The sequence below is a fragment of the Girardinichthys multiradiatus genome, chromosome 5, assembly GCF_021462225.1.
Source record: "Girardinichthys multiradiatus isolate DD_20200921_A chromosome 5, DD_fGirMul_XY1, whole genome shotgun sequence".
Lineage (NCBI taxonomy): Eukaryota > Metazoa > Chordata > Actinopteri > Cyprinodontiformes > Goodeidae > Girardinichthys > Girardinichthys multiradiatus.
In genome coordinates this window covers 49,223,810-49,249,212 of record NC_061798.1, presented here as the reverse complement: position 1 = coordinate 49,249,212, position 25,403 = coordinate 49,223,810, and the positions used below count along the sequence as shown (strand labels likewise).

Genomic DNA, 25,403 nt, shown 5'->3' with positions numbered 1-25,403 from the left:
GACTGTGACGTCTGTGGTCATGTGACCCATTCATTAAATGTTGTTTTAATCTTTCAATCTAGATATTTCTATTAGGAACTTGGTGTAATGTCTTACAGTGTTTCCTATTTGTATTTTTTAATAATACAAATATATATTCCTCCGGGCGCATCTGTGTTATGGCAGACGTAGTTTCACCGACACAAAGAGACTAGACCGGCGAGTTTGTAGCTGGTATCCACCTTATTCAAACAATAAAGCGCTTATAGAAAGTCGTTCTAGTTGAGAAAGCGTCATGGTAAGCAGTTTAAACAGCTGTTGTGTTTCTGTTGGTCTCCCCGGTCAGATGAGGGCAGCAGAAAGCACATTTTAGCCGCCGTTAACCAACTGTCAACTCGAGGAGAAAATAAATGCAGGCACACGCATCTGTGTGCGTGAACGCGCTCGGTCACTAAATCCGCTACGAGGCAGCAGTCCGTCCCGCTCCGGAAAAAGATGACCGTTTTAACGGTTGTACCAAACACTAAACCGCGGATAAATTGCGTACGTTGGTGTCCTTTAGGAGTGTAACGGAGGACTGTGTCGGACACAACGAGAGGATTTGGACGGAGCCTGTTTTTTTTTTGTGTGTTTTTGTTGAAGAAAGAGACCCACAGACAGACTAGGTTGTTGTCGGGCCAGTTGGAACAACGTCGAGCTCCCGAAATAGTAACTTCTTTGACAAAAAAAGAAAAATATATATCTTATACACTTTTTAAATGCTACGAGACGATTAAGATTTTCATCGTTGATTATTATTTTATGGGTTAAAAACGTTTATATGATGCGTGAAATAGCCACTGGGTAGACTGGTCAGACTGGTGTCAAAGGCTAAGCTAAGGTTTGGATGTGGACTGAGTTTATGTTCCTATTAGGACAACACTAACCCGCTCCAAACCGCCAGTGCCGTTCATTTTTACTCCTTAATGAACTTTCAACCAGGAGACATTATGTCATTTTTTAATTTCCGTAGAATATTTAAACTGGGAGTGGAAAAGAAGAAGAAGCAATACGAACATGTGCGCAGGGATGAAAATCCAGAGGAGATCTGGGAAATAGTGGGAGAACTGGGAGATGGAGCCTTTGGCAAAGTTTTCAAGGTTGGTGTCCCCTTGACTGTTGCACTTTTGTTCGGTTCTGACAATGTTTTTTTTATTTAAAAATATCTCCGTTTTTCTAAATGAGAAATAATTTAAAGCTACTAACCAGACTTTTCTGTGAATTCAATCAAACTCGTGCTGGATATGTGTTGGAACCTGTAGAACAAATAATAGTCAGTTTTTCTGCTTGTTTTGTCATTTTTGTGTAGTTTCATCAAGATAAAATCTACCCTCCCAAAAACAAACTTCCACATGCAAATGTCTCTGGTGACATCACATAAGGCACGCAAGGACTGATGGGATCCGGTCTAAGAATACATTGTATTTTCTTTTTTTTCACTTTATTAGCATGTTTTTAATTTAATTCTCCCATTAAAGGTGTTCAGTTGCTTTCTGGACTGCTGAAGCACAATGTTTAAGTTGCATGTAAGAATGCAGCGTGGATTTCAGAAAAATTCTGTAAAAAAGAAAAGAAATTAAAGTAGACCAGGGCGGACTGGACTGGAAAAGTCAGATTTTATTATCAAAAATATTTAGCGATAATTTTAAGCAAAGTCAATATTAAAACAAAGTTTGACTGAGATGATCTTAAAGCCCCAACAGTATGATCTGCAAGAACTCCCGCATTACTTGCTAATCGAATGTTTCGGAAGCGTGTCGGTCCGTCAAGTCTCTCCTCTGCCATAGTGTTTATTAATGCCAGTTGATCAGATGGATTATTTTGCTTCTTAAGATGTCATCAACTCAAATACAGACAAAGCTGTTTTTTTTCTTTTGTGTGCTTTCTAAAAATGCATTTTGCACCATCCTGAAGTGGAAATCCATACTCCATAATCCAACTGTGCCTTACTTTTGGTTTAGCATACACTGGTGAACAAAGTACACCACTAGATAATAACTCAAGTGTATTAATTCTTATTCACTGTATTTGTTGTAAGAGAAAGTACCAGCTGCATAACTTTAGTGTTTAGATGCATCTTGTATGACCCACCCACAGGCCTTCTGACAAATAAACCTCCTCAACCCTCTTATAAACTGGATATTCTTCTGTATGATTCATCCAGTGCTGTGGGTTGAATTTCCTTCACTACCTGGTAAATCTGATGTCAAACGTATTACTAGTTCTGCTAGTTGTTTTTGTAAGCCAGAAGAAAGAGTGCAGGCAGGGTGGAATGGATGATCAGGTATGATTTGTGACAGATGCAGGCTGGTTCCTCAACTGCATGAAGACAAGAAGGCCCTAGAGAGGACAGCATTACAGGTTATGTCGAAGCTAAGGTTGAGGGGATCCACAAATATTAAACTCCACATTTTGGGACATTGGTTACATTGCACAGTGAAGCTGAAACTGAAACCTCAGTCAGTGATGGAAGTTAATAAAGTTTAAAAGGCCCTTTGTTGCTCGTTGTGGAACATTGAAACACCAGGAAGGGGCTGCATCCCATATCGCAGTGGTGACTTCATTGAGTACATCCTGTGGGCTGAGAAGCCAAAACAAGACTTATCACATTATTCACATCTCCAGACCTAACGCACAGCAAGGGATTTAACCCTCTTATTACCATCCTGTCCGCGCAGATGGGGTTGACATGTGATATTTTGTTATGTACTTTAAACTGTTAATCCAAAGTAAAAAAACACTGAAAATACTGAAAAACTGCCAGGTATGGAAAGTTGAAGCTGTCTTGGAAAAAACAGGCAGAAGCAATCACTCACATTTCTACAGCCGTTGAATTGAAATGAATTCAGATGGGCTATATATAATTCTGTTAGAAGAATAGAGTTGATTGCTTTATGTTTCATCAAGAAGTTAGATACACTTTTATCTCCCCAAGACTTTGAATAAGGAATTTTTGTGGCAGCGCTCAGCGGATTGTAGCCTGGCTGATCCATAAAGAAGGATTCTCTGACATGTTTTTATCTCCAGGCTCAGAACAAGCAGACGGGCATCCTCGCTGCTGCCAAAGTAATTGATACAAAGACTGAGGAGGAGTTGGAGGACTACATGGTGGAGATTGAGATCCTGGCCTCCTGCGATCATCAGAACATCGTCAAACTGCTGGATGCTTTTTATTATGAGAGCAAACTGTGGGTGAGTGTGAAAGAACATGTCTAGTTCATCCATTTAAAAAAAAAAACAAACATTTTATTTCTACCTTTAAGTTTTACAATAAAACAAAAAACAAATCTTTTGCAAAAAGAGGATGGATATGTCTTCATTTATGGGATGTTGATATCCCATAAATGAAGACATAAAGAAAATATCCTGCCAGAACACCAGACTGAGTAATCGTGCAGGGCTGCTGCTGAATAGATTTGCAGGGACCAGATCCTTGTTTACACTGTAAAAAATGTTTTATATGCACTAGAGCCATGTTTATTTGAAACACAAATGATTTTAGTCTTAAATGATCCTTTATTTGTCTCTTAGTAGTAATATACAGTATGACACAGAGACACTTTAAAGAAAAGCAATTAGCAAATAATAAAATAAAATAACTGTGCGACGGAATCAAAGGGGCATACTTGCATAAAGGATATTAACAAACAGGGAAGTGAGACTTTTAAACTGTATGCTTTTCTAAAAGGGCTGAATTTTCCCTACAAGTACAATTTTTATCATATTGTAAATTAATCATATTTTTGTTCTTACCTAGAAAGAACCCTGAGCCTTCAAAAATGTTGCTGCGGTATCAAAAATGGTATCCAGTATTTTTCTTAGTATCGGTATTGAGTTTGACATTTTAGTATCTTGACATCCATAGCTCTTATCATTAACCTTACATTGAAAACACAGAGAGGAAGATGAGGAAAAAGAGACACAAAGACAAAAGAGGGAAAGCTTGAAACTCCTATCACAGCAGTCACATGGTACGATTTTCTCAGAAAGTTTCAGACGCCGCTTGATTTCTGTTGTCTTTGAGAGAGAGCTAAACGTGTGGCTGGTGAGCCTGTCACACTGAACAACCAACTACCAGTTTATGCTCCCCACCAGAGATTTTCCTATAATTCTTTCACATTTAAAGCTTTTGTCTGACACAGCTAGGGATGGGTACCTTTCACAATTGAACTGATACGGTACAGGTACCCGGTACCTGGGAATCGATACCAGTACTCAACGGGACACGTTTTAGGTACGTTTGTTTATGTTGGAAATGCTAATTCGTTTAGTAATAAAATCTTCAACATTTTCGATTAAACATATTTCTTTCTCAGTATATAAACTTTAATGAATAAATCATAACAACATCCAGCTGTTTGTATTGTAACATCTCAGTTGTTTCAAACATTTCTTCAAAATGAAAATCCTTAACATACGACGCAGTCTTTTTTCTTAATAATGCACAAAGAAAGCCCAGCCATGTTTCTGGGTGCAGATGATGGATGGAGGCGTGCTAACGGTGCCGAATGCGGGAGTTGTAGCCGTAGATCTGAGGCTGATGAAAATTGCTCTCCAGCCTTGAAAAATCTTGTGTTTAACCAGGTGCTTCCTCAGATTAGAAGTATTCCCGCTGCTAGTCTTGCTCTTCGCGTTGCAAATATTGCAGTGAGCATAATTTGCTTCACATTTTGAAAAGTGGAGCCGTACTTTCAAGCTCTTTCTATCAGCTGTTCTTTGTTGACGGTACCAGCGGCTACTGACGTCACTACGTACCTGTGCGTGCAATGCTGCATTCATGTCCGGCATGGAAAATTGCCCACTCTTCCAGCCCCTCGGTGTTATAATGGTACCGTTTGATTTTACGGGAATCGGTACTCGGTAGTACCGACAGAATTCGGTCGGAATTGGGTCAGTACCTATAAAAGTACCAAATTCAGTACCCATCCCTAGACACAGCTAATACCCACAAAGTGTGAGTCTGCTTTAATAGCTGGATGGGAGACATCGGTCTTTAGTTATCAAGTCAAAATAGTCTTCGTTTTTGGCTCCGGGAAATATTTCCAAACAGCTGGAAGTGACACAAAGGTTTGGGAAGCTTCTTTCAGCCAGCTGTCCAGCAGTGTGCATCATCAGGTGGGAAGTATTACTCTGTGTCATTCAGCTGGAAAACTCTGGTCGTCCCAGCATATTCTCTGGCATCTCATTAAAAAATCAAGCAGACTATGTACTGGTAACCAGCCCACACCTTCAGTTACCATAGAGTGAGATTGCTAGTTTAGGTAGACATTAGTAAAGGCACTTAGTTAAATCAGAAGAAAAAGTATCTTTACTGTATTTGATTGCATCTAGGAATGTCTAAAATCTCAGTAGTGTCCAACGTCAGTCCTTAAAGGCTGATGTCTTTCATGTTTTAGGTGTTCCCCTGATTGAACACACCTAAATCAAATGAATGGTTCATTAACAGACCTCTGCAGAGCAAGGTGACCACTGTGTCGGAGCAGGAAAACCTTAAAACCGGCAGGGTTCTGGCCCTTGAGGACTGGAGCTGGTTTATACCGTCATAGTGAACACACTCTTTTTTTTTTGTTGGAAACTGATACATCAACTGTCACTTTTTGAACTTGCGCTGCACAGTTTCTGCAACATTCATCCAGTATCCGTCGCTTTAAATTGCATCATCTGGCGTCTGATGTAAAATCGTTGCAAAGTTCTTCTTTTTACTGCTGCATTGTGGGAAAATGTGGTTAAAGTTCACATGAGCTGCAGGAACAAGCAGCTTTAAGAGCTGTTAATCATCATACCAGTTTATAATATGTCCATTCTAAACATGAGACCTTTGTTTTTCACTTACAGACATTCATTAAAAGCATTTATCTGTTCACATTGTGGTGTCAGTTTAATGTTTTAGATGCAGCTATTACAGTTTCTGCTCATCAATAAATGTACAACTTGAGAGGTTAACTAATGTAGCAGAGTTAGGCAGGTCAGTCCAGGCTAGTCATTGAGAACTTCCTTTTTCTTATCATGCAAATAATCTGAGCATGACAAGTCAAAGGGCAGATATAAAAACAGGAGATGTAGCTCCTGTGAGTCACCACACAAGCATCTGTCAAGATATTCTGGACATTATTAACTCTCATGATTAGCTGGGTATTTAATTTCACTGCAGTGTGTTGAGCTCTCTGCCCTTTTCCCCTCCATTGTCCTCCGAACAATGATCTTAGTCTGATGAAGGTAGATTTGTATCCTCCCCCTCCTGTCACACCTGTTCATGCAAAGAGGAGACAGATTCCAGGACATTTCCTTCTACTGATGAAAGACTTTATTCTGGAAAACCCACAGGAAAGCACCAGAGGTGAAAGTTTTATGGCTGTTTCCTTACTTTCACATCACTGGCATTGGAGGTGCTGCTTTGCCACAACATTTCAGGTTAAATCACCTCAAACCACATCCGCCCTCTTGGTGTCACATAAATGGCTTAGAAAACAAGTGGCGCATAGTTCTGAATGCTGTTTGGTGTGAATGTGTCAAATAAACAAGTGGGAACAAGAGGAACCACAGCCCTGGCCTGTGGTTCCTCTGTGCACGCTGCCATTCTTGACAGACCTCTTTGGGGACCATTGTGCGGCAGCAGAGCCGCTAAAGCAACAGCACGCCTACAGAGAAACACTAGAACCGTGTGCATGTTGAACGGCCAAGACTGCTCCAAGACTTGGAGCATTGTCTGGCCTGGAGGGGCTTTGTTGTTGAAAGTGGAGCAGTTCTAAAAAAAAAAAAAAAAAGGCTCAAGTGAGCTAAGGAATTCCTCTGAAGTTTTTTTTCTTCTTTCCAGCCTTGTTGTTTTTAGATGTTTGTCACTTTCCATTTTAACAGCAGGCTGATCTTATCAAATAGTTTAGAAAATGTGTAAACCACAAAAGGTTTCTCAATGGTTTCAAATTTTGTAGAAGGGCAACTTTACTTCTCTTTTATTTAGATACAAACACTAAAATTGCCCAATCTCATTCTCAGCAGAAGGCTGCTCTGCAGTATTATTAGGCACAGTAAAGAGACTCCAGATGCTACACGAGGTGCTCCGTTCATAGATACTGTAATCCTGTTTGCAGAATAAAGCCTGAGGCCTGGTGGTGCGGAGCTGCTGTGAGGAACCCTTTCCACAATGTGGCCTCAATCCTCTTACGTCAGTCACCACTGAAGTTTCTAAATGCCTTTACGAGTGTTTCATTCATGAACGCTGGGTGGGGTTCATTCTCACATTGTTTTACTTTCTGTATTTTTAGATGTAGCACCATGATTTTGTTGGAAGGAGTGAATAATTCTGTCAAGAGTTTCAAGTTTAGGCCCCATAGCTCAGCTACCCTGAATCTTAAAATCCTGCAGGTTTTCTGTCGCATAATGTGTGGTGTAATCAGGTATTATTTCATTATTACTCCGATTAATGTCTTTCTGCTAATGAATGATTTATTTGAGATAAAAACAAACACAAACAAATTTAATGAGGAACGCCAAAGATATACAGCAGTAATTCTGCTCTACAGCTACTACTGTAGGCTGAACGGGAAGTTAAATGACCAGGACGATGAAACAAAATAATCATATTTAAAGGTATGACTAATCATGAATTGATTATGGTTTATTGATTATTATATTATTATTATAAAAACATTGAAAGAAAACTGCATTTAAGTACAATATTGGTGAGGTCACATGCTTATTTAGGAGAGTTCAGAAGGTCACGTGTGTAGAATAAAAGGTTATTTTGGGTAGACCTCATAGCCTGGCAAGGGGATTTGTAAAGTGACTTGGGAATAAAAACTGTTAATGGAGGTGAAAGGTCAAATCTTCTGTGCACCTTTATATGTGTTCTATTGGAAAATAAAGCTGGTTCTGTTTGCTTTTTCCTCTCATTGGCAGATCCTCATTGAGTTCTGTGCAGGAGGGGCCGTGGATGCTGTCATGCTCGGTGAGTCAGCTGGTCCACTTTTTATCACAGGTTATTTCACAGCTCAGACTGTAGCTGAAAGCAGCAAAGAAAGTGACAAAGGGCCAGTTAACAACATCAAAAGGCAACAGCAGACCACCCTGAAGGCATTTTTTCCTTGCATTCTGCAAGACACTAATTTTGGTTTGAGCCATATTACCACCTATAATTAGGCTTCATTAGTTTACCATGCTGAAGGAATTTAAAGCACATGTTTATGTGAACCTTCCCTCTTCTGTGCAGAACTGGAGAGACCCCTGACTGAGCCCCAGATCAGGGTGGTGTGTAGACAGACTCTGGAAGCGCTCGTCTATCTCCACGAAAACAAAATCATCCACAGAGACCTGAAGGCCGGCAACATCCTCCTCACACTGAATGGTGACGTGAAGCTGGGTAAGAGCAAGCTGTTAGCCGCACCATGATGTCTAAACAAGCGCTCTGTTCTTCCCAGACTAACCCAGGTGGGAATTAATCGAATCCCAATCGACACATGCTCCAAATATTTACCAATAATTAAAGATGGAAACCCGGAGTGCTGTTGTGCAGTTTTCCTGCTTAGAGCTAGGAGCTTTGTGAACATTTAGTTAAATAATAACATTTCTTTAAACTGTTGAGATCGAACCCACAGAGGCTCATGTTTCTTTGCCTCTAGACTCAAGTAATGCCCCATTAAAATCAATCTATCTGAGTAAATCTGATGTAGAACATTTATACCTGTTTAATAATAAAAGAGCTTTCAAATTAAATGAAGTGTGACACCTCACTCTCTTGCTGCTGGTTGCTAGTTTCAGACTTACAACATTTCGTGGCTTTCCTGTGCAGCATCAGTTGTTTATGCTGCCGACCACAGAAGATGCAGCTTATTCAGAGGCGTATGAGTCATGGTGAAATAATACACAGCAGACATTTTGTCCAGTGACATAACACAAGCATGGGTTTCCCAGTATCTGCCTGTAGCAACACTGGACTGATCTTGTCACATGACCCCAAAACAATGATGCAAATAAAAAAAAGTCTCCTGATTCAGTTTATTCTGACTGATTTTGGTTTTTTCTACCAATCATGTCCTTTTCAGCTGATTTTGGTGTGTCGGCCAAAAACACCAAGACCTTGCAGCGGAGAGATTCTTTCATTGGAACTCCCTACTGGTGAGTGGAGCAATATTTACACTGTTTCTAATGCAACAGTTTAAAAAAGACACTTCCCAGAAGATACAGAGCTGCACAAATCATTCATACCTCTTACATTTATCCACACTTTGTCACGTCACAACCATAAACTCCAACCTGTTTTATTAAGATTCTATATGATTGATGCATGAGGAATAAAGGTTTTAAATATTTGTTACAATTATAGATCTGAAAAATGTTCTATGTGTTTGTGGTCAGCCCTGCTGAGTCAGTCCTTTGTCCAAATATAGCTGCAAGCTTTCTGCAGCTTCCAGCGGGTTTTCTACAAGGATTGTCTTGTATTCAGGTCCATCTCCCATCACCTTTGACCAGCTTTGTTTTCCCTACGGAAGCATCCCCACAGTATGATGCTTCCACCACCATATTTCACAGTGAAGATGGTTTGTTTAGAACAAGTATTAGTATTAGTTTTCTGCTTGTGGGCCAAAACGTTTGGTTTAATCGGACCAGAGCAACTTCTTCCACGTGTGCTGCCCCCAAACAGGAACGTCTTATGGCTTTCTTATTGCCACTCTTCCATAAATGCCAGATGTGAAGAGTGAACTGATAGTTGCCCGTGCTTCCACCTGAGCTATGAAGCTCTGTAGCTCTTCCAGAGTTACCATGGGTATCTCCATGCCTGGTCTGTCAGTTTTGGTGGAAGGCTATGTCTTGGTAGTTTTGCAGTTTAGCAATACTAAACAGTTGTATGTATACTCGGATCAAATGACCCATTGGGGATACTGTTTACTAATTAGGTGACATCTGAAAAAAACTTGGATGCTGGTTTTATTTAGGGGTATCAGATTAAAGGGGCTGAATACAAACGCACACCACACATTTCAGATTTTCATTTTTTAAAAATGTTGGAAATCATGCGTTGTTTTTCTGCCACTTCAGTGTTATCTGCTCCCAAAAACATATATGGAAGTTTGTGTTTACATCATAACAAAATCTGAATGGTTGAAGGTTTAATAAATTTGGTTTCAACACTCTGTCAGGATGGCTCCTGAGGTGGTGATGTGCGAGACCTCCAAGGACCGTCCATACGACTACAAGGCTGACATCTGGTCTCTCGGAGTCACTTTAATTGAGCTGGCCCAGATTGAGCCTCCGAACCACGAGATGAACCCAATGAGAGTCCTGCTCAAGATAGCAAAGTCCGACCCTCCTACTCTGATGCAGCCGTCACGCTGGTGAGTCATAGACCAGTGATGTTTCTGGTCTGAGTTTCAAAATGGAAAATGTTCTTCTGCTTGACAGTGGAGTGAATGACTGACCTATCTGTTGGTTTACACTGTTCAGGTCTCCTGAGTTCAGTGATTTCCTGAAGCGCTGCCTTGACAAGAACCTGGACAGCAGATGGACTGCACCACAGCTTCTTCAGGTACCTTATGTCCAAATATTTCTTTAACATAATCTCTGAATGCATGTTTATCCCGAACACCTGGCCACTTTTTAAGCCCCATGGCCCTTCTACCCCCACCCCCACCCATGCACCACCTGCCATCAGAGCGTAAGCTCTGTACGTTGCTGAGCCGTCTGTCCCAGTTGGACTGACACTCATCCCTCTGGGCTCGAGCTGACGTCAGCCGAGCAGGCTTTTCTTTTTCCATCGGGTTTAAGGTGCTCGGCCACGCCAGAGCCGCTCACTCACTGTGCAGCCCGGACGTATCCCAACTCTCACGGGAATACTGCAGCACTGCAGACAAAGACTCGATGGGCTTAAAAATACAGAACAGTGGTCTACCACCAATGAAGGTGCTGATATCGAAGAAGCTTCACATTATCAGGCCTGCGATAGAATATATGCAGCAGATTTCTAAACCAAAGAAGGTAAGGCTATTTGGAAATGCAGATCTAGTGTTGGGTTTTGCCGATAGATTTAAATGTTTTTTACTCTTCATTGTGGTCAGAGGAGATGAAGGAAAGGTGGACACAGCTTTGGATACCAAGCTGGTCTTGCATAACGTGTGTTTGAGCTGTTATCGAAGAGTTTTAAACTTTGAGTAGTGTGCATCTCAAACTGGGATTAGTTTTCAGTGGGGCGTCAAATGTTTGCCTCTTAGAATCCTGAATAGCTTTTTAAACATTAACGTAAGTAAAGCTCAGAATAACTTTTATCTCCATTCACACACGCATTTGATCCCGACACATTTCATCCCAAATCAGAACATTAACATAAAAGTCCTAATTGGTGAGAACTCTGCAGAAGGCGAGGAGAAAGAAATATAACAAATAACTGTGTCTGCATTTTTCTTTACAAACTCCAACATCTGCTGTAGAAACTGAAAACTGCTTGAGGATTTAGTGTTCTTGTGAATCACTGCACTGAGGTATCATTGTATAACCTCACTTTTCTGACGACTGCTTCACGTCTGTGTTGCATGGAGTTGACCAACTTCTGGTACCTGTGAGCAGGCAGTCCAGCCCAGAACACATTCCTTGGTTCCTCTGCATTTCTGGGGTTTGCTTCAGAAACAGCATGTTTGCTGTCACTCTATAAATGTCCACTAGATTGCAGTCATGGTTTGAGGCGGTCACTCCATAACATTAACTGTTCGGTTTTCAATGTGTTTGGGGTCATTTTTGTATTTAAGGCAACATGACCTCTTTTCAAACAGATCCATGATCCCTTGTATACAATAAATCGGCCCTGCACCACAGTATGAGAAATATTCCCATAGCATGATGCCTGTGGACCCTCGCCTGAATTCAGTGTTTTACAAACTGCCTTTGAGCCCCCGACCCAATCAGAACAATCTTGCTTTCGTCGGCCCATAAAACTCCATTTCTCTTATTCTGGGTAATGTGTTCTGTAGCAAACTCTAATCTCTTTTCATGATGTTGTTTTTGTAACGAGGGGACTTTGTTGGGGCTTCTCACTATTAGCTTAGCTTCACATTGGCGTCTTCTAATTGTTACGGTTCTCACATTGGAGTCCATCATTGGCTGAGTGGTTTTCTGTTTTCTTCCTTGTCTGTCTGGTTTTGATTTCCATTTTCCGACATTTCAGATCATTTTAGCTGAGCAGCCTGTTGCTTTCTGCAGTTCTTTATGTTTTCCCTTCTTTTAATGTACACTGTTCTTCTGAATGATGCCTGGAACAACGCTTTCTTTACCCACCAGTGAGCATCTGACTTCACTTATTGTCTTGTTTTGTGTGCAGCATTCGTTCGTCTCAACTGTGACTGACAGCCGTCCGCTGAGGGAGCTGATAGCTGAGGCAAAGGCTGAGGTCACCGAGGAGATTGAAGAGCACAAAGAGGAAGAGGAGGAGGAAGAGACAGAGGCACATCTGGTGAGTGGTTATTAATGATTTATACATAACATTTTATTTTCACTGAAATGTAACTGGATATTTAAAACAGTATTTATCTACTGTGACCATTATAGAAACGGCTGAGATCTCTTATTCAGCCTGGTGGCAGGAAAATCACAGAGTTTAAATACACAATCTGTCCAAAGCTCTTCTTCTTATGGACAAAAATAACCAGGATTGGTTATAATACAAACAACGTTTGTGGACCTGCTACACATCCTGGAGGTTCACCTTAGTTTTTAACCAGAGACATAAGCTAAAATCCTGCAAGAATTTAAAAAGAATCAAGATACCAATGATGGTTTGTTGGGCCTTGAACATCAAGTGGTTATTCAGATCATAATGTATGGGCCAGGCTAACAAACAGAACCCACCAATGTATGCTTGATAGGAAATTAAGGATTCCAAGTATTGTTTTCATCTTTCAAAACCAAGAAGGTACAGGAAGTGGGAATTCTACCTAACGGAAAGCAACTCTTAGTGCCTGTGAACTCATTTCTGTAGTTCTGCTTCTGTATAAACACCATCCTTCCTGTTCAGTCACTATGAGTACTGATACAGTGATAATGGGCCCACATTTAACCCACATGAACTGTAACACAGCACTGTGCTGACATCATATCATGCAGAACAGAGGAAAAAAAAACATCCAGGACCAGAACCGTTAACTGAAATAGATTCTATCATAACCAACAGCCCTAACCCTTCCATGTTTTCTCCAGGGCCACAAACGTGCTCCATCTGATGTCAGTGTCGCCAGCTCAGAGGATGAAAAGATCCCTCTGTCCCCCTTAGAATCAGTCCCTGAGAAGTTGGAACCAATCCTACCTGTTCCTTCCCCGGCCAAGCTTCCAGTTTCCAACCATGTGGTGGAAACCATCTCAACCGAGGAACCTGCTGCGTCTGCAGCAGAAGAGAAATCAGAGGAAGCTCCAAACACTGCAGTTAAAGAAGAACCTGCACAGAAACCATCAGAGGAGAACATTCCAGAGGCAGTGTCTGATGCTGCTTTACCAGGTTCTGAGCCTGAACCAGACACACCGTCTAAAGAGCTGCAGCGGTTGCAGTTAGATGTCGAGGATGAAAAAGAAGTGGACACAGCTGAAGTTCCTGAGGGCTCTGAAACTTCTGGGCCTCCTCAAGAGGATAACTTGTGTGTTGCAGAAGAAGCTAACACTCCCGCAGAGGAAGAGGAGGAAGACCAATACAAGCACCTTAAAGTGACTCTAACTCTGCCAGAGCCAGAGAAAGAAGTCCTAAAAGAGGAAAATGGAGAGCAGCCTGCAGAAAAAGACAGGTTGAACGTTGAAGAGGAGAAAAAGGTGCCAGATAAAGCTAAAGACGAAAAAGAGAGAGATTCTGATTCAGGAAGGGGTTCGGCTGCAGATAACAACAGTGTAGACCTGAATCTGTCTATTTCAAGCTTTTTGTCCAAAACAAAGGAACCTGGTTCTGTTTCTATACAGGTAAGACTCAGAATCACACCTTCTCACAAATAAAGCCACAGTAAGAGCCACTCCTTTTAAACTGCTTGGTGTTTTCTCAGGACTCCAAGCGGCAGAAGAAGACGCTGAAGAAGACTCGTAAATTTATCGTCGATGGGGTGGAAGTTAGCGTAACAACATCAAAGATCATCACCGATAACGACACCAAGAACGAGGAGATGAGATTCCTCAGGTGCTTACAGCATTTCACCTAAATCAAACCTAAACACCGTTATGAAAATGATTTTAGTTTTCTGACTTCAATGCAAAAACGTTACACCATGGTTCCTCCTCTCCAGGCGGCAGGAGCTGAGGGAGCTGCGTCTCCTGCAGAAAGAGGAGCAGAGAGCCCAGCAGCAGCTCAGCAACAAGCTGCAGCAGCAGAAGGAGCAGATCTTCAGACGCTTTGAGCAGGAGACCACTGTAAGTTCTCAAACTCGGAGACGTTTGTTTTTCATCCATCTTCACAGCATTTCAGCCCAGATCAGATTCAGCAGCAGGTGTCAATTTCTGCCTCTGAGCTGTTTACAGATAAACACAGGGAACTTCCTGAACCTAATCGCTGTAGCTACAAACCTTCTGTTATCAACTTTAACACCTAAACTGAAACCCACAGAACTCCAACAGGAGGTTCGTGTGGCTGAAAGCTTGGGTTGAAGTTGTTGGATCAGGTTTCCTTAGTGTAAAAACCTAATTTTTTTTTTTTCAAACCTTTTTTATTGAAATTCTTCATTATTTCCTGAAAGAATATAATAATAAATATGTGACATATCTGTTATGTGAACAGTGACACCTGATAAATAAGGAAATTCAGAGCTGAGCATCAGGGAAATGGCTGTGAATTATGTTGTAGTTTGCAGACGTTTAAAAACCTGCAAAATAAAGACGCCTGGCAAAGGAAGAGCTCTGCTCTTTAAGAACCTGTTGAAGAAAAATGGACCAGAGATGGGCTGCAGATTAAAGCAGAGCTGGAATTTATCACCTTCTGAAAATTTAGTAGGACTGCACAACATTAGGAAAACTTACAATATCTGCCAACATTGGTGAATGTTACCATAACGATATAACTTTTGATAAGTAAACCAAAAATTTCAAAGTGTTAAAAGTCTTTCTGATTGGGACCTATAGAAAACATGGAGCCCAGATAATGGGTTGTCTATCCAGCTTTTAGGAAAATCAGATCAAATCCATTATTTCCATCTGAACAAGAAGGTTTTGTTGAACAATTTGCTACTCGCTGCTACTTTGGTGTAAAAGAAACAAAGTTGCAGTTTTCTAATGACTGAACCATCTCTTTAACTTTTAAAACATTTCAGGCGTTAAACAGCAAGTGTGACCAATTACATAAGAGGCATAATCAGGCTGAATACATGGTACTGAAATAATTACAGAACATTTATTGTAGCCCAGTCAGTTCCTCCTGATACGTATAATGCCTACAGGGATATTGCGTTACTGATACGTTTGTGATGTATTGTGCAGCCCTAGAAACAACCCATTTATGTTGGTATCAACCACATGATTGAAGTGGGTGTGTGCTGTTGGATCGACCTATGACCTTTGAGCCGATCGATACCGGCTGAGGTGGAGCAAAATCCTTGCCTACCAAGTCCGCTGGTCTGTTCACAGGCATGTATGATGGTGGCTTAGGACCGCCATCCAGCCTTGGACTGACCCATGGTAGTTAACAGAAGATCCTACATCTAACCTACATAAAGTATTAATTCTGCAAATAAAATCCAAATATAATGTTTTCACTTTGAAGAACCAGCTCTTATTGGTTAATACAGAGACTTGTACAGCATGTCACCGGATCTGTGTGTGCTTTAAGATTGCAAAGGACTGTTTTAATTGAAGTATCGGTTGGTTATTATAAGGGCATTAAGATCCATACTGGTCTGATAAGTAAAACTGGGCCCTTATTACCCAGGACCGTGGATGTTTAACTGAGGCAGGGAAGCAATGTCAGCGGTTTATTCACACTGTCGAAAGGGTAGGAAAATATATCGCCTATCAGTTATCAGCCATAACAGCAATATTATTTTAATAACCTTTCATGTCAGTGCATCCCTAGTTGTTATGTCCAGTTGTCATGAATACACACTTTGCATGTCAGTAAGACCTTTAGCCTGTTGGATGGAGTCTCACTGTAATAGATGTTCACACCTGACACAATCATGCTATATAAGCAATAATATCACTAGTATCACTAGTCATTTCATCAGATTTCCTAAAATCCATGTATTCATTTACTGAAGTCAAAGGTAAAGTGGATGTTACCGTAATATCCGGACTACAGAGAACACCTGATTAAAAGCTGCATGCTCTAATTTTAGAACGAACATTTCTTTTGTACTTGTAGAGGCCGCACCGGATGTTAAGCCTCGGGTGTCCCACGTTGTAATACGAGATATTTACACAGAAAGATATTTCACGTGAGGATTTTTTAACTTTTAATTTCATCCGTATGGAAATATAAATAAATGCATATTGCAAATGCTTTTTTTTACAGTTTGCTGGTTTCTGGGCTTGATGCTGGAATTTCTAAACTGGTTTATTAAAAGAGGATTCATGTGACTCATGTCACCTAGACCCAGGGATGGATGGGCCACCAGGAGCTTTCATGGGTTCCCATACGCTGGTTCCCAGTAAGAAAATGAAACTGCTGGACGTGAAAAGCTTTCGGAAAAGATCAGAGTTTTCTATATTATTCTTGTAAACCATGTTTTTAATGTATAACACATTACTGGATAAATGAAAGAGATTTTTAGTAGCTACCATGACGTTTAATCAGTGAGTTAATGTCCTAAAACCATCTGCTCTAGCAGATGCATTATTGAAGTAACGTCATTTTATCCTTCATATACAACTATTCCTGTGAATTTAAAGGATTTTTCTCTTCCCAAAGTTACCTGGGAAACAGGTTATTTAAGGGAAACTGAATTTCACACAACACCAGGACACTTCCTGCTGGCCTGACCTGCTCAGCTATCGCCAAGGGGCAGGTCCAAAGACTCGCTTTGGGTCGTGCTTGATCTTTAAATAAACAATCCATGCTGTTTGTGCAGCTTACTCTGGTATCTGCCTCCCTTCTTCTGAGGTTGTCTGTCACAGCAGTGCAGAGACAGCTAGAGAGGAAGAGGATAAAAACTAAGAAAGCTCTGGTCGATGCAGCAAAGTGCTGTAAATTAATATTTGTTGGTAAGGAAGCAGGTAAGACATAAACGCTAGCATAGCATCTCCACCAGAACTAGCTTAATCAGGAGCTTAGCGCCACTTAGAGAAGAAACCTTAAGGGCCAAAACAAACTTAATAAATCAAATGTTAGGTTTGCGTTGTAAATTTTAGAATACGGTTACCGAACAAAATCTGGAAACATATACATTTTTTGAAGTTTAATGCTAAAATGTCCAGGAATTCAGATTATGTTTCCTTAATACACTTCACTAATGTATATAAATAATGAAATCCTCACAGAATATTCTTTTATTTAATCTTTATATAACCAGGTAAAATGTTTTGTTGTAGTATTCTAAACTCTGTACTACTTTTCATGGCATATCTGTCTACTTATTTTTCTTATGTTACATTTCATGTCAAACAAAAAGGTTTTATCATTATAATTTGCATTAAATTTAAATTTGAATCCCTAAATTAAACTGATTGTTTCATGATTTCTTTTTCTGCTAGACCCGCTTTGAAAACTCACCGTCGTCAGCAGGGGGCGCCAGGGCCAGCAGCAACAACGTTTTAGACTGTAATAGTCAAATGAGTAAAGGTTTACTGTGATTGGTTACTGCAGCATAGGGACAGTTTAAGGTTTATTTTACAGGTATTGATCCCAATTAGAGAGCAGTAAATGTTAACAGATTTAAAACTTTAGTTGACCTACTCTGCATTTAGGAGAATCTGCAAACTTTTGCATACAGCTTTATCACATCAGCACCATCATTATTTTATAATTCAAACACGTTTTAAAATAGAAATAAAGATGGACCAGTACAGGTACATTTTAACCAGATCTTTGTCGTCAACCGGAGATAAACTAGCAAAACTGCACCCAATTTACCTGAGAATGTCGTGAATGCATGATTGCTTTTAGTTGTGCAGGTGTTCAGAACCAGTAATGCAAACACAGGGGACTGTAGTGATGAAACGAAGGGATTTATAAAAATCACTTTCTCTGACTGACTGAGACGGTTTCTGTTTGACAGAGTAAGAAGCGTCAGTACGACCAGGAGGTGGAGAACCTGGAGCGGCAGCAGAAACAGACCATCGAGAGGCTGGAGCAGGAGCACACCAACCGCCTCCGAGACGAGGCTAAACGCATCAAAGCCGAGCAGGACAAAGAGCTGTCCAAGCACCATAACCTGCTGAAGAACCATAAGAAAGAGGTCAGTCCACCACCTCATTCGTTCTTTCACATGGAGCCCCTTAAAAAAAGTAAAAAATATCTTCTGGTCAGACAAACAATCCTCTTATCTGAACCTCCAGCGTTGGTAAAACTTATGTCTAGCCAGGCCTGCGCTGCCACTTCTCATTTATTTTCTCATGCAGTCCTAATCTGTCCACAGTTCTGCCTCCATTTTATCTTACTTTGTTGTCCATGCGTACCTCAGAGCAAACAGGAAGCAGGACTTTCTCCAAAGCATGTGACAAATGCTGTCTTATTAAAGAGGACATTATCCAAAGCCCAGCAGAGGAGTTTGTCTTGGATTTTCTGTTTCAGCAAACTCTGACACTGGAATATGTTTGTCATCTAAAGTCTGAGCATAGAGCAAAAACACAGTCATTATTCAGATGTTTGAAGCTGTTTAGTAACATAATCAACACCCGCCAGAGCTGTCTGTGTGTGTGTGTGTGTGTGTGTGTAAGGATCATGGACTGTGATGGCTCCTGCACTGATTTGTTTTAATGGTCCTCGCTGTGCAGCAATCTGACTCCGGATAGAAGTGAAACATCTGTGTGGGTTCGATGCCTTATCTGATGTTTGGCCTGTTTCAGTCTTTTAGGTAGAGAGACACCAATCCAGGTTATTCTTGAATAATTACAATATAAGAAAAATTAAAACAATGTGAAATATTTTGTCTAACCTGCTTCCAGTGGGTGATTCTTAATTATATTAGTAGGAAAAACATCATGTCACATGGAGAAACAGGCTGTAAAACAAGGGTTTACTGTTTTAAAATAAAGACATTTTAAATTGTCTTTAAATTTCATGTCAGCGATTAGCTAACATGAGATGGAGATCTTTGTGTCTATTCCCCAGAAGGTAGTTTGCTAGCTCAGCATGTTCCACCACAGACAGAGGTTGGAATCTCAAAAAGATTTCAAGTAACGGCCCGAAGGAGCAGCCTGTGTAAAAGTGTTCAACGCCTCACTGATACTGAAAATACTTTGAGTTTTTTCTCTCAATAATAAAATCCACACTGAAAAGTGTTGTTGCTTTTAGCATGACCAGGTAATGCTTTTGGATATGGTGCGTTTACCAATCTTAAAATGATAGGATTGTTGAGTTTCCCTGTGGCCCATCATCTCCAGGGCCGATGAAGATGAAGGTTGTCTGATTCCAGACACCCACCGGACTCTTGGTGCATCTCTATGTTAAGAGTTTCTGTGAAATCAACAAATGTCAGAGCTGATCAAGGTGTTGTGTCTCTGGAACTGGAGTGTATCATGTGACTGGCTGGTTTGCTGTGTGGATGTGTTAGAGTCAGACAGCTCAGGATAACATGGCCGACAGCTGAAACGGTCATTAATAGCAGGTGTTTCTGTCTGGTTCATCGGCTCAAGCTGTTCTTAGGCTGACAGAAGTTTGGCTGTGAGCCTGACTCCACACATTTATCTCACCTCAGGGCCTGTCCTGCCCTTTGCCTTCGTCATTATTTCTGTGGCAGGATGTTGGTGCAGAAATGATCTGTTAGCTCTGTTTATGCACTTCAGAATGTCACAATAACGTATTCACTGTTTTTTAAAGACAGTCTCTGTTCTTCTGCATCCAGGAACAAGAGTTTCTCCAGAAACAACAACAGGATCTGGACAGCGCACTGAAGAAAATAATCCAGCAGCACAAACATGAGCTCGCCACCATTGAGAGAGACTGCCTCAACCACAAGCAGCAGCTCCTCAGAGGTAAACCTGTTTCAGATGTGTCAGGAAGCAGCCGCTGTGGAGCACGTTTTAATACTGTTTCAGGCATGAAACCTGTACAGGAAGAGTCCAGCAGTCGTAAACAGTACACATGCAAAGAAGGACGAGGTCCACATCTGGACATACTTCTTTGTTTAAACATTAAGGATGTCTCAATTATTATTTTTTTCTCTGATACTTTTTCCAGTTTTAAGGGATGAGTTTATTATTGGAATCAAATCAGCTTAGCTGCTCTAGGTGACTTGGCAGAATTGTGCCATTTTGGCCAAATATGTTGTGATTGGACACAGCATTGGTGCTGGACTTGATATAGATGTACAGACTCTTCTAATCTTCTGGACACAGGAGGGTTTGTTAATCTGTCGACCGTAGCAAACAAGGCACAAGCATTATTGTTTTTCTTGATGATTTCAGAAGAAATGATTCCTTGCATTCATCAGTTGTAAGTCATATCTGTGAGGTCTCTTTGGCTTTGGCTAGATGCATAGAATACATCAATGTGTGGGTGGGCCATCATTTTCTTCAGTTGAATAAAAACAAAACTCAAGTCATTATTGTTGGACCAAAGGATGAGTGATGAAGAGTCAGCAAACCGCTTCAGTTACTACAGTAGAAACCTCTGATCGGGCCCAGAATCTGGGTGTAGTGATGGACTCAGACCTGAACCTTCAGAGCCACATAAAGACAATCACTAAGTTGGCCTTCTATCACCTGAAGAACATTTGCAGGATTAAAGGACTAATGTCCCAGCAGGATTTAGTAAAACACATCCATGCATTTATCTTTAGTTTAACGGATTACTGCAACAGATTATCAGCCCAGTTCTAAAGTCCTTCCAGTGGCTCCCTGGACCTCAGAGAATAGACTTTAAAATACTTCTGTTAGTTAATAAATCACTGAATGGCTTAGCACCAAAATACATTAAAGATCTATTTCTGTTGTATGAACCTTCCAGACCACCAGGTCTTCTGGTTTAAGTCTGCTCTGCATCCCCAGAACCAGAACCAAACATAGAGAAGCAGCATTCAGTTATTTTCTTCCACTAATCTGAAACAAACTTCCAGATAACTGCAGAAATGCTGAAACTCTGAGTTCTTTTAAATCCAGGTTAAAAGCCATTTGATTAGAGTTGCTTTTGATTGTTACATTTAAACTATTAGGCATCATTCATTTCAGTCTGTAGACCAACTTTACTTTCCTTTATAATACCACTGGAACGTACTTTTAATGTTTGTTCTTTATGTTGCCATCATGTAAAGCACTTTTATTTGTCTCGTTACTGAAATATGTTAAAAAAAAATAAACTTGCCTTGCTCATTAAGGCCGAATCTGTATAAACAACACTTCTCAGAAATAAGGATTTGACTCTTTCATGGGAGGTTGCTGCTGAGCTGCCCGATCTTCTAAACAGCTTTTACTGGATAAAAGGGTTCTAAGGTCGAAAGCTGAAATCTTATGAAGTACAGATGATTTTGGTTGTAAAATATATTCATTCTCTGTGAACTCACCCACGTTTGTCTTCTTTTGTGTCTGCACACAGCACGAGAGGCTGCAATGTGGGAGCTGGAAGAGCGCCACCTGCAGGAGAAACACCAGCTATTCAAACAGCAGCTCAAAGATCAGTACTTCATGCAGAGACACCAGCTGCTGAAGAGACACGAGAAGGTACAGACACATCTCTGGAGCTAGTTTACAAATCTGAAAGGTCTCCTAAATTCCTTCTGTGTGAGAAAGAGCAGCTGATCATTCTGTCAGACTTTCTCCTGGAGTGTTTCCATCATGTTTTTATTTTGATTGGGGGCTGGGGTCCATCCTGTTTGCCTCAGTAGCTTAGTTTACCAGTGTATCCAGGTGAAAATGTTTCAGATATTGTAAGCAAGTCTTGAACTCAATGTTCTGCTTTTAAATATGCACTTAAAATCTAAACCTGTTCTGCTGGTTTTGAGAACATTAACACCAGCTGGTGTATGGTGCTTCCAGGAGATGGAGCAGATGCAGCGCTACAACCAGCGTCTCATCGAGGAGCTAAAGAACAAACAAACGCAGGAGAGAGCCCGGTTGCCCAAAATTCAACGCAGCGAGGCCAAGACACGTATGGCCATGTTTAAGAAGAGCCTCCGGATCACAGGAGCTGCGATCACCCCCGAACAGGAGAGGGAAAAAATCAAGCAGGTGAGATAGTGCCCTCTGATCAGAGACCCTGTAAAAAAAAAAATACAAGCTAGGCTGAAAACTGTGTTTGTGTTCCCAGTTTGCTGCTCAGGAGGAGAAGAGACAGAAGAACGAACGTCTCCATCAGCAGCAGAAACATGAAAACCAAATGAGAGACCTGCAGCTGCAGTGTGATGCCAACATCCGAGAGTTGCAGCAGCTGCAGGTCCACACTTTAAAAAGCTGCTGTAACCATATTAAAGTTGTGTTTTTGTAACAGAATGAATTAAAATGATGTTTGTGGTTTTTGTTTCAGAACGAAAAATGTCACCTCCTGATTGAACATGAGACCCAGAAGCTGAAGGAGCTGGATGAGGAGCACAGCGTGGAGCTGAAGGAGTGGAGGGAGAAACTCAGACCCAGGAAGAAGGTAAAACTGTCTGCAGGGACTGGTCAACCGGGGCTGACCGTAGTTTGCTGACTGTGGAGTTACCTTTATAAGAGTGATGGGTGGAGGGCTCTGAGTTTCCACAAAATGACTCCTATTTATTACAACCAAAAACATTTTTTCTAAATTTGCCTTTCTTGTAAAGAAAAGGGGTACGAAACAAGCCAGCTGACCAGCAGTGCACAGCTGCATGTGGGGGCGGGGCTGCAGAGTGCTGCTTTATGCTCCACACAGTCTGGGAAAACTGGTCACTCCAACACTTTTCCTGGTCTCTTTAAAACAAGTTTATTTTTAATAAGCTGAGAGAGAAAGCTTAGCGTCAGAGACCTGGAGCCGGAGCTCAAATCAAACAGCTCATCATCCTGAGCTTAAAGTCTTAATGTTTGTTGTGCAGGCGTTGGAGGAGGAGTTCGCCAGGAAGCTGCAGGAACAGGAAGTGTTCTTCAAGATGAGCGGAGAGTCCGAGTGCCTTAACCCGTCCACTCAGAGCCGCATCTCCAAGTTCTACCCGATCCCCACCGTCCACTCTACTGGTTTCTAACCAAATCGACCAACAAAGGAGATAAAATGAACAACGGTGGAGTCTGAGCCACTGCTGCGTGGCCTTCATCGCCAGATTCAGTCAGGCTCAAGGAGTTCCACAGAAGTGACGTCACTCCATCCTGTTTGTAAAGAATCCAGTGCCTGTAGACCTGGAAATATCTCAGCTTTGGATCCCTGCAGCATCATGGAGACGTTTGCTCTAAGGATTGTTTTTATGGTCAAACATGAATCAGTCGGCATCATTTCTAAGTGATTCTAAAACAGGATGTATTTCTGAGTAAAAACCTTACTGAAGGAATGAGCTACACCAGGTTTTCATGTCATTTCAGATTTTGTGGTTGAGTGTAGGCTCTGATACTTTAATCTCCGGTGTTACATGACTGCAGTTCTTCATCAGAATGCCTGGAGGTTTGTTGTAAAGCATTTCAAAAACGTTTCTAGCTATTTTGCTCTAGGGAAGCATTTAATTATCAGTTCCAACAGCAAAGTAAGAAAACAGAATTTCTCTTTATCTGGAAAATGAAGGAACATTTGTATATTTTTATCTTCTGATGACGTATTTTGTAGGTCTGTTTCCACTCATAGCCGTTAGCCTTAATAACTCAGATGTATCGTAAATCTGTTACTGCGCCTTTAAGGACGTGTTGTGAAGGTTTTTATCCTGCATATGTTTGTGTCTGTATTCAAACAAACTAAAACACAAAAATCTTTTTGTTCTTAATTACTTTTATTGATGCAAAAAACTGGACCTGACTGGTTTAGGCCTTTCTGACCTCTCATTGGTTCATCTCCTTTTATTCTTGATTGGCTGTTCTCAGTAAATAAATATAGAGAAAAGTGCTGGGCACCTTTTTTAGAAAAAATATATTCAGTAACTATTTATACCAAAACTGCTCAGCTTCCTAAATTCAGACTAAACAACATATCAAATCATTCATTTGTTTTTTAAATACATGTATAGTTTTTAGAAATGCTTGTATGTTGATTTTCATTCTGCTGTAAATAAAATATTTCCTCTCAAACAGAAGCTTGTCCTGTGATATCACACTTACATTATAGAAAACATTTTAAAAATATCCTGAATAAAAATTCCCAGAATGAACAGAAAACATCAACACCATGAAATCCCTCGGAACAAAACAATTCAACACTTTATACAATCCATAGCAATGTTCGGTAGCTGATAATGAGGAAAATCTAAGTAGACCAGGTGTTCAGGATCCCACTTGGAAGTCCGGGTTCAGTGTCCCAGCTCTCCAACAACAACGCTTTTCCTTCTTGTCAGCGAGAAATCACCTGAAACGTAACAAAGTTTAGTTAAAAACTAGAATGTTTTTCCGGTAATTACTACAGAATAACAGAAATTTTCATTTATTCCAGGAATTCAACTCAAACTGAAACTCATATTTAGACTCATTGATTTATTTTAGTTAATTTGCATGATTCTAGAAAACATAAAGTTCCATATCTCAGAAAATGTAACGTAAAATATTCCACCTGACCAATACAAAATAAATCCTGATGTAGAAATGTGGGCCTCTGGAGAATGACCATGTAAAGTAGTGTATTCACTCAGTGCTTGGATGGATTTTTGCATGGGGGCGATCAGCCTGTGGTTCTGCTGAGCTGTTCATGACGCCCAACTGGCTTCAACTGAGGCCTTCAGCTCATCTAAATGGTAAATGGACTGAACTTACAGGTCCTTCTCAAAATATTAGCATATTGTGATAAAGTTAATTATTTTCCATAATGTCATGATGAAAATTTAACATTCATATATTTTAGATTCATTGCACACTAACTGAAATATTTCAGGTCTTTTATTGTCTTAATACGGATGATTTTGGCATACAGCTCATGAAAACCCAAAATTCCTATCTCACAAAATTAGCATATTTCATCCGACCAATAAAAGAAAAGTGTTTTTAATACAAAAAACGTCAACCTTCTAATAATCATGTACAGTTATGCACTCAATACTTGGTCAGGAATCCTTTGGCAGAAATGACTGCTTCAATGCGGCGTGGCATGGAGGCAATCAGCCTGTGGCACTGCTGAGGTCTTATGGAGGCCGAGGATGCTTCGATAGTGGCCTTTAGCTCATCCAGAGTGTTGGGTCTTGAGTCTCTCAATGTTCTCTTCACAATATCCCACA

The 25,403-nt window shown here is 40.7% G+C and overlaps 2 protein-coding genes across 2 annotated transcripts in view; one reads left to right on the top strand and one right to left on the bottom strand.

Annotated features, from left to right (window-relative positions):
• Positions 1-417: 417 nt before the first annotated feature.
• Positions 418-24,272, top strand: slkb (STE20-like kinase b). Its single transcript, XM_047365132.1, has 18 exons — positions 418-1,118; positions 3,046-3,210; positions 7,915-7,963; positions 8,225-8,374; positions 9,057-9,129; positions 10,152-10,346; positions 10,456-10,537; positions 12,320-12,451; positions 13,195-13,938; positions 14,019-14,149; positions 14,256-14,379; positions 18,171-18,350; positions 19,959-20,088; positions 21,647-21,771; positions 22,087-22,278; positions 22,358-22,483; positions 22,574-22,687; positions 23,100-24,272. Exons 1-18 carry the CDS (start codon positions 945-947, stop codon positions 23,244-23,246), a joined length of 3,033 nt encoding a protein of 1,010 aa, XP_047221088.1. The 5' UTR covers positions 418-944; the 3' UTR covers positions 23,247-24,272.
• Positions 23,955-25,403, bottom strand: part of LOC124868197 (collagen alpha-1(XVII) chain-like) — a 44,832-nt gene continuing 43,383 nt past the window's right edge. Inside the window, exon 53 of the mRNA XM_047365131.1 lies at positions 23,955-24,544. Within this exon, the coding sequence (XP_047221087.1) occupies positions 24,489-24,544 (56 nt within the window). The 3' untranslated portion in view covers positions 23,955-24,488. The remainder of the gene's footprint in view (positions 24,545-25,403) is intronic.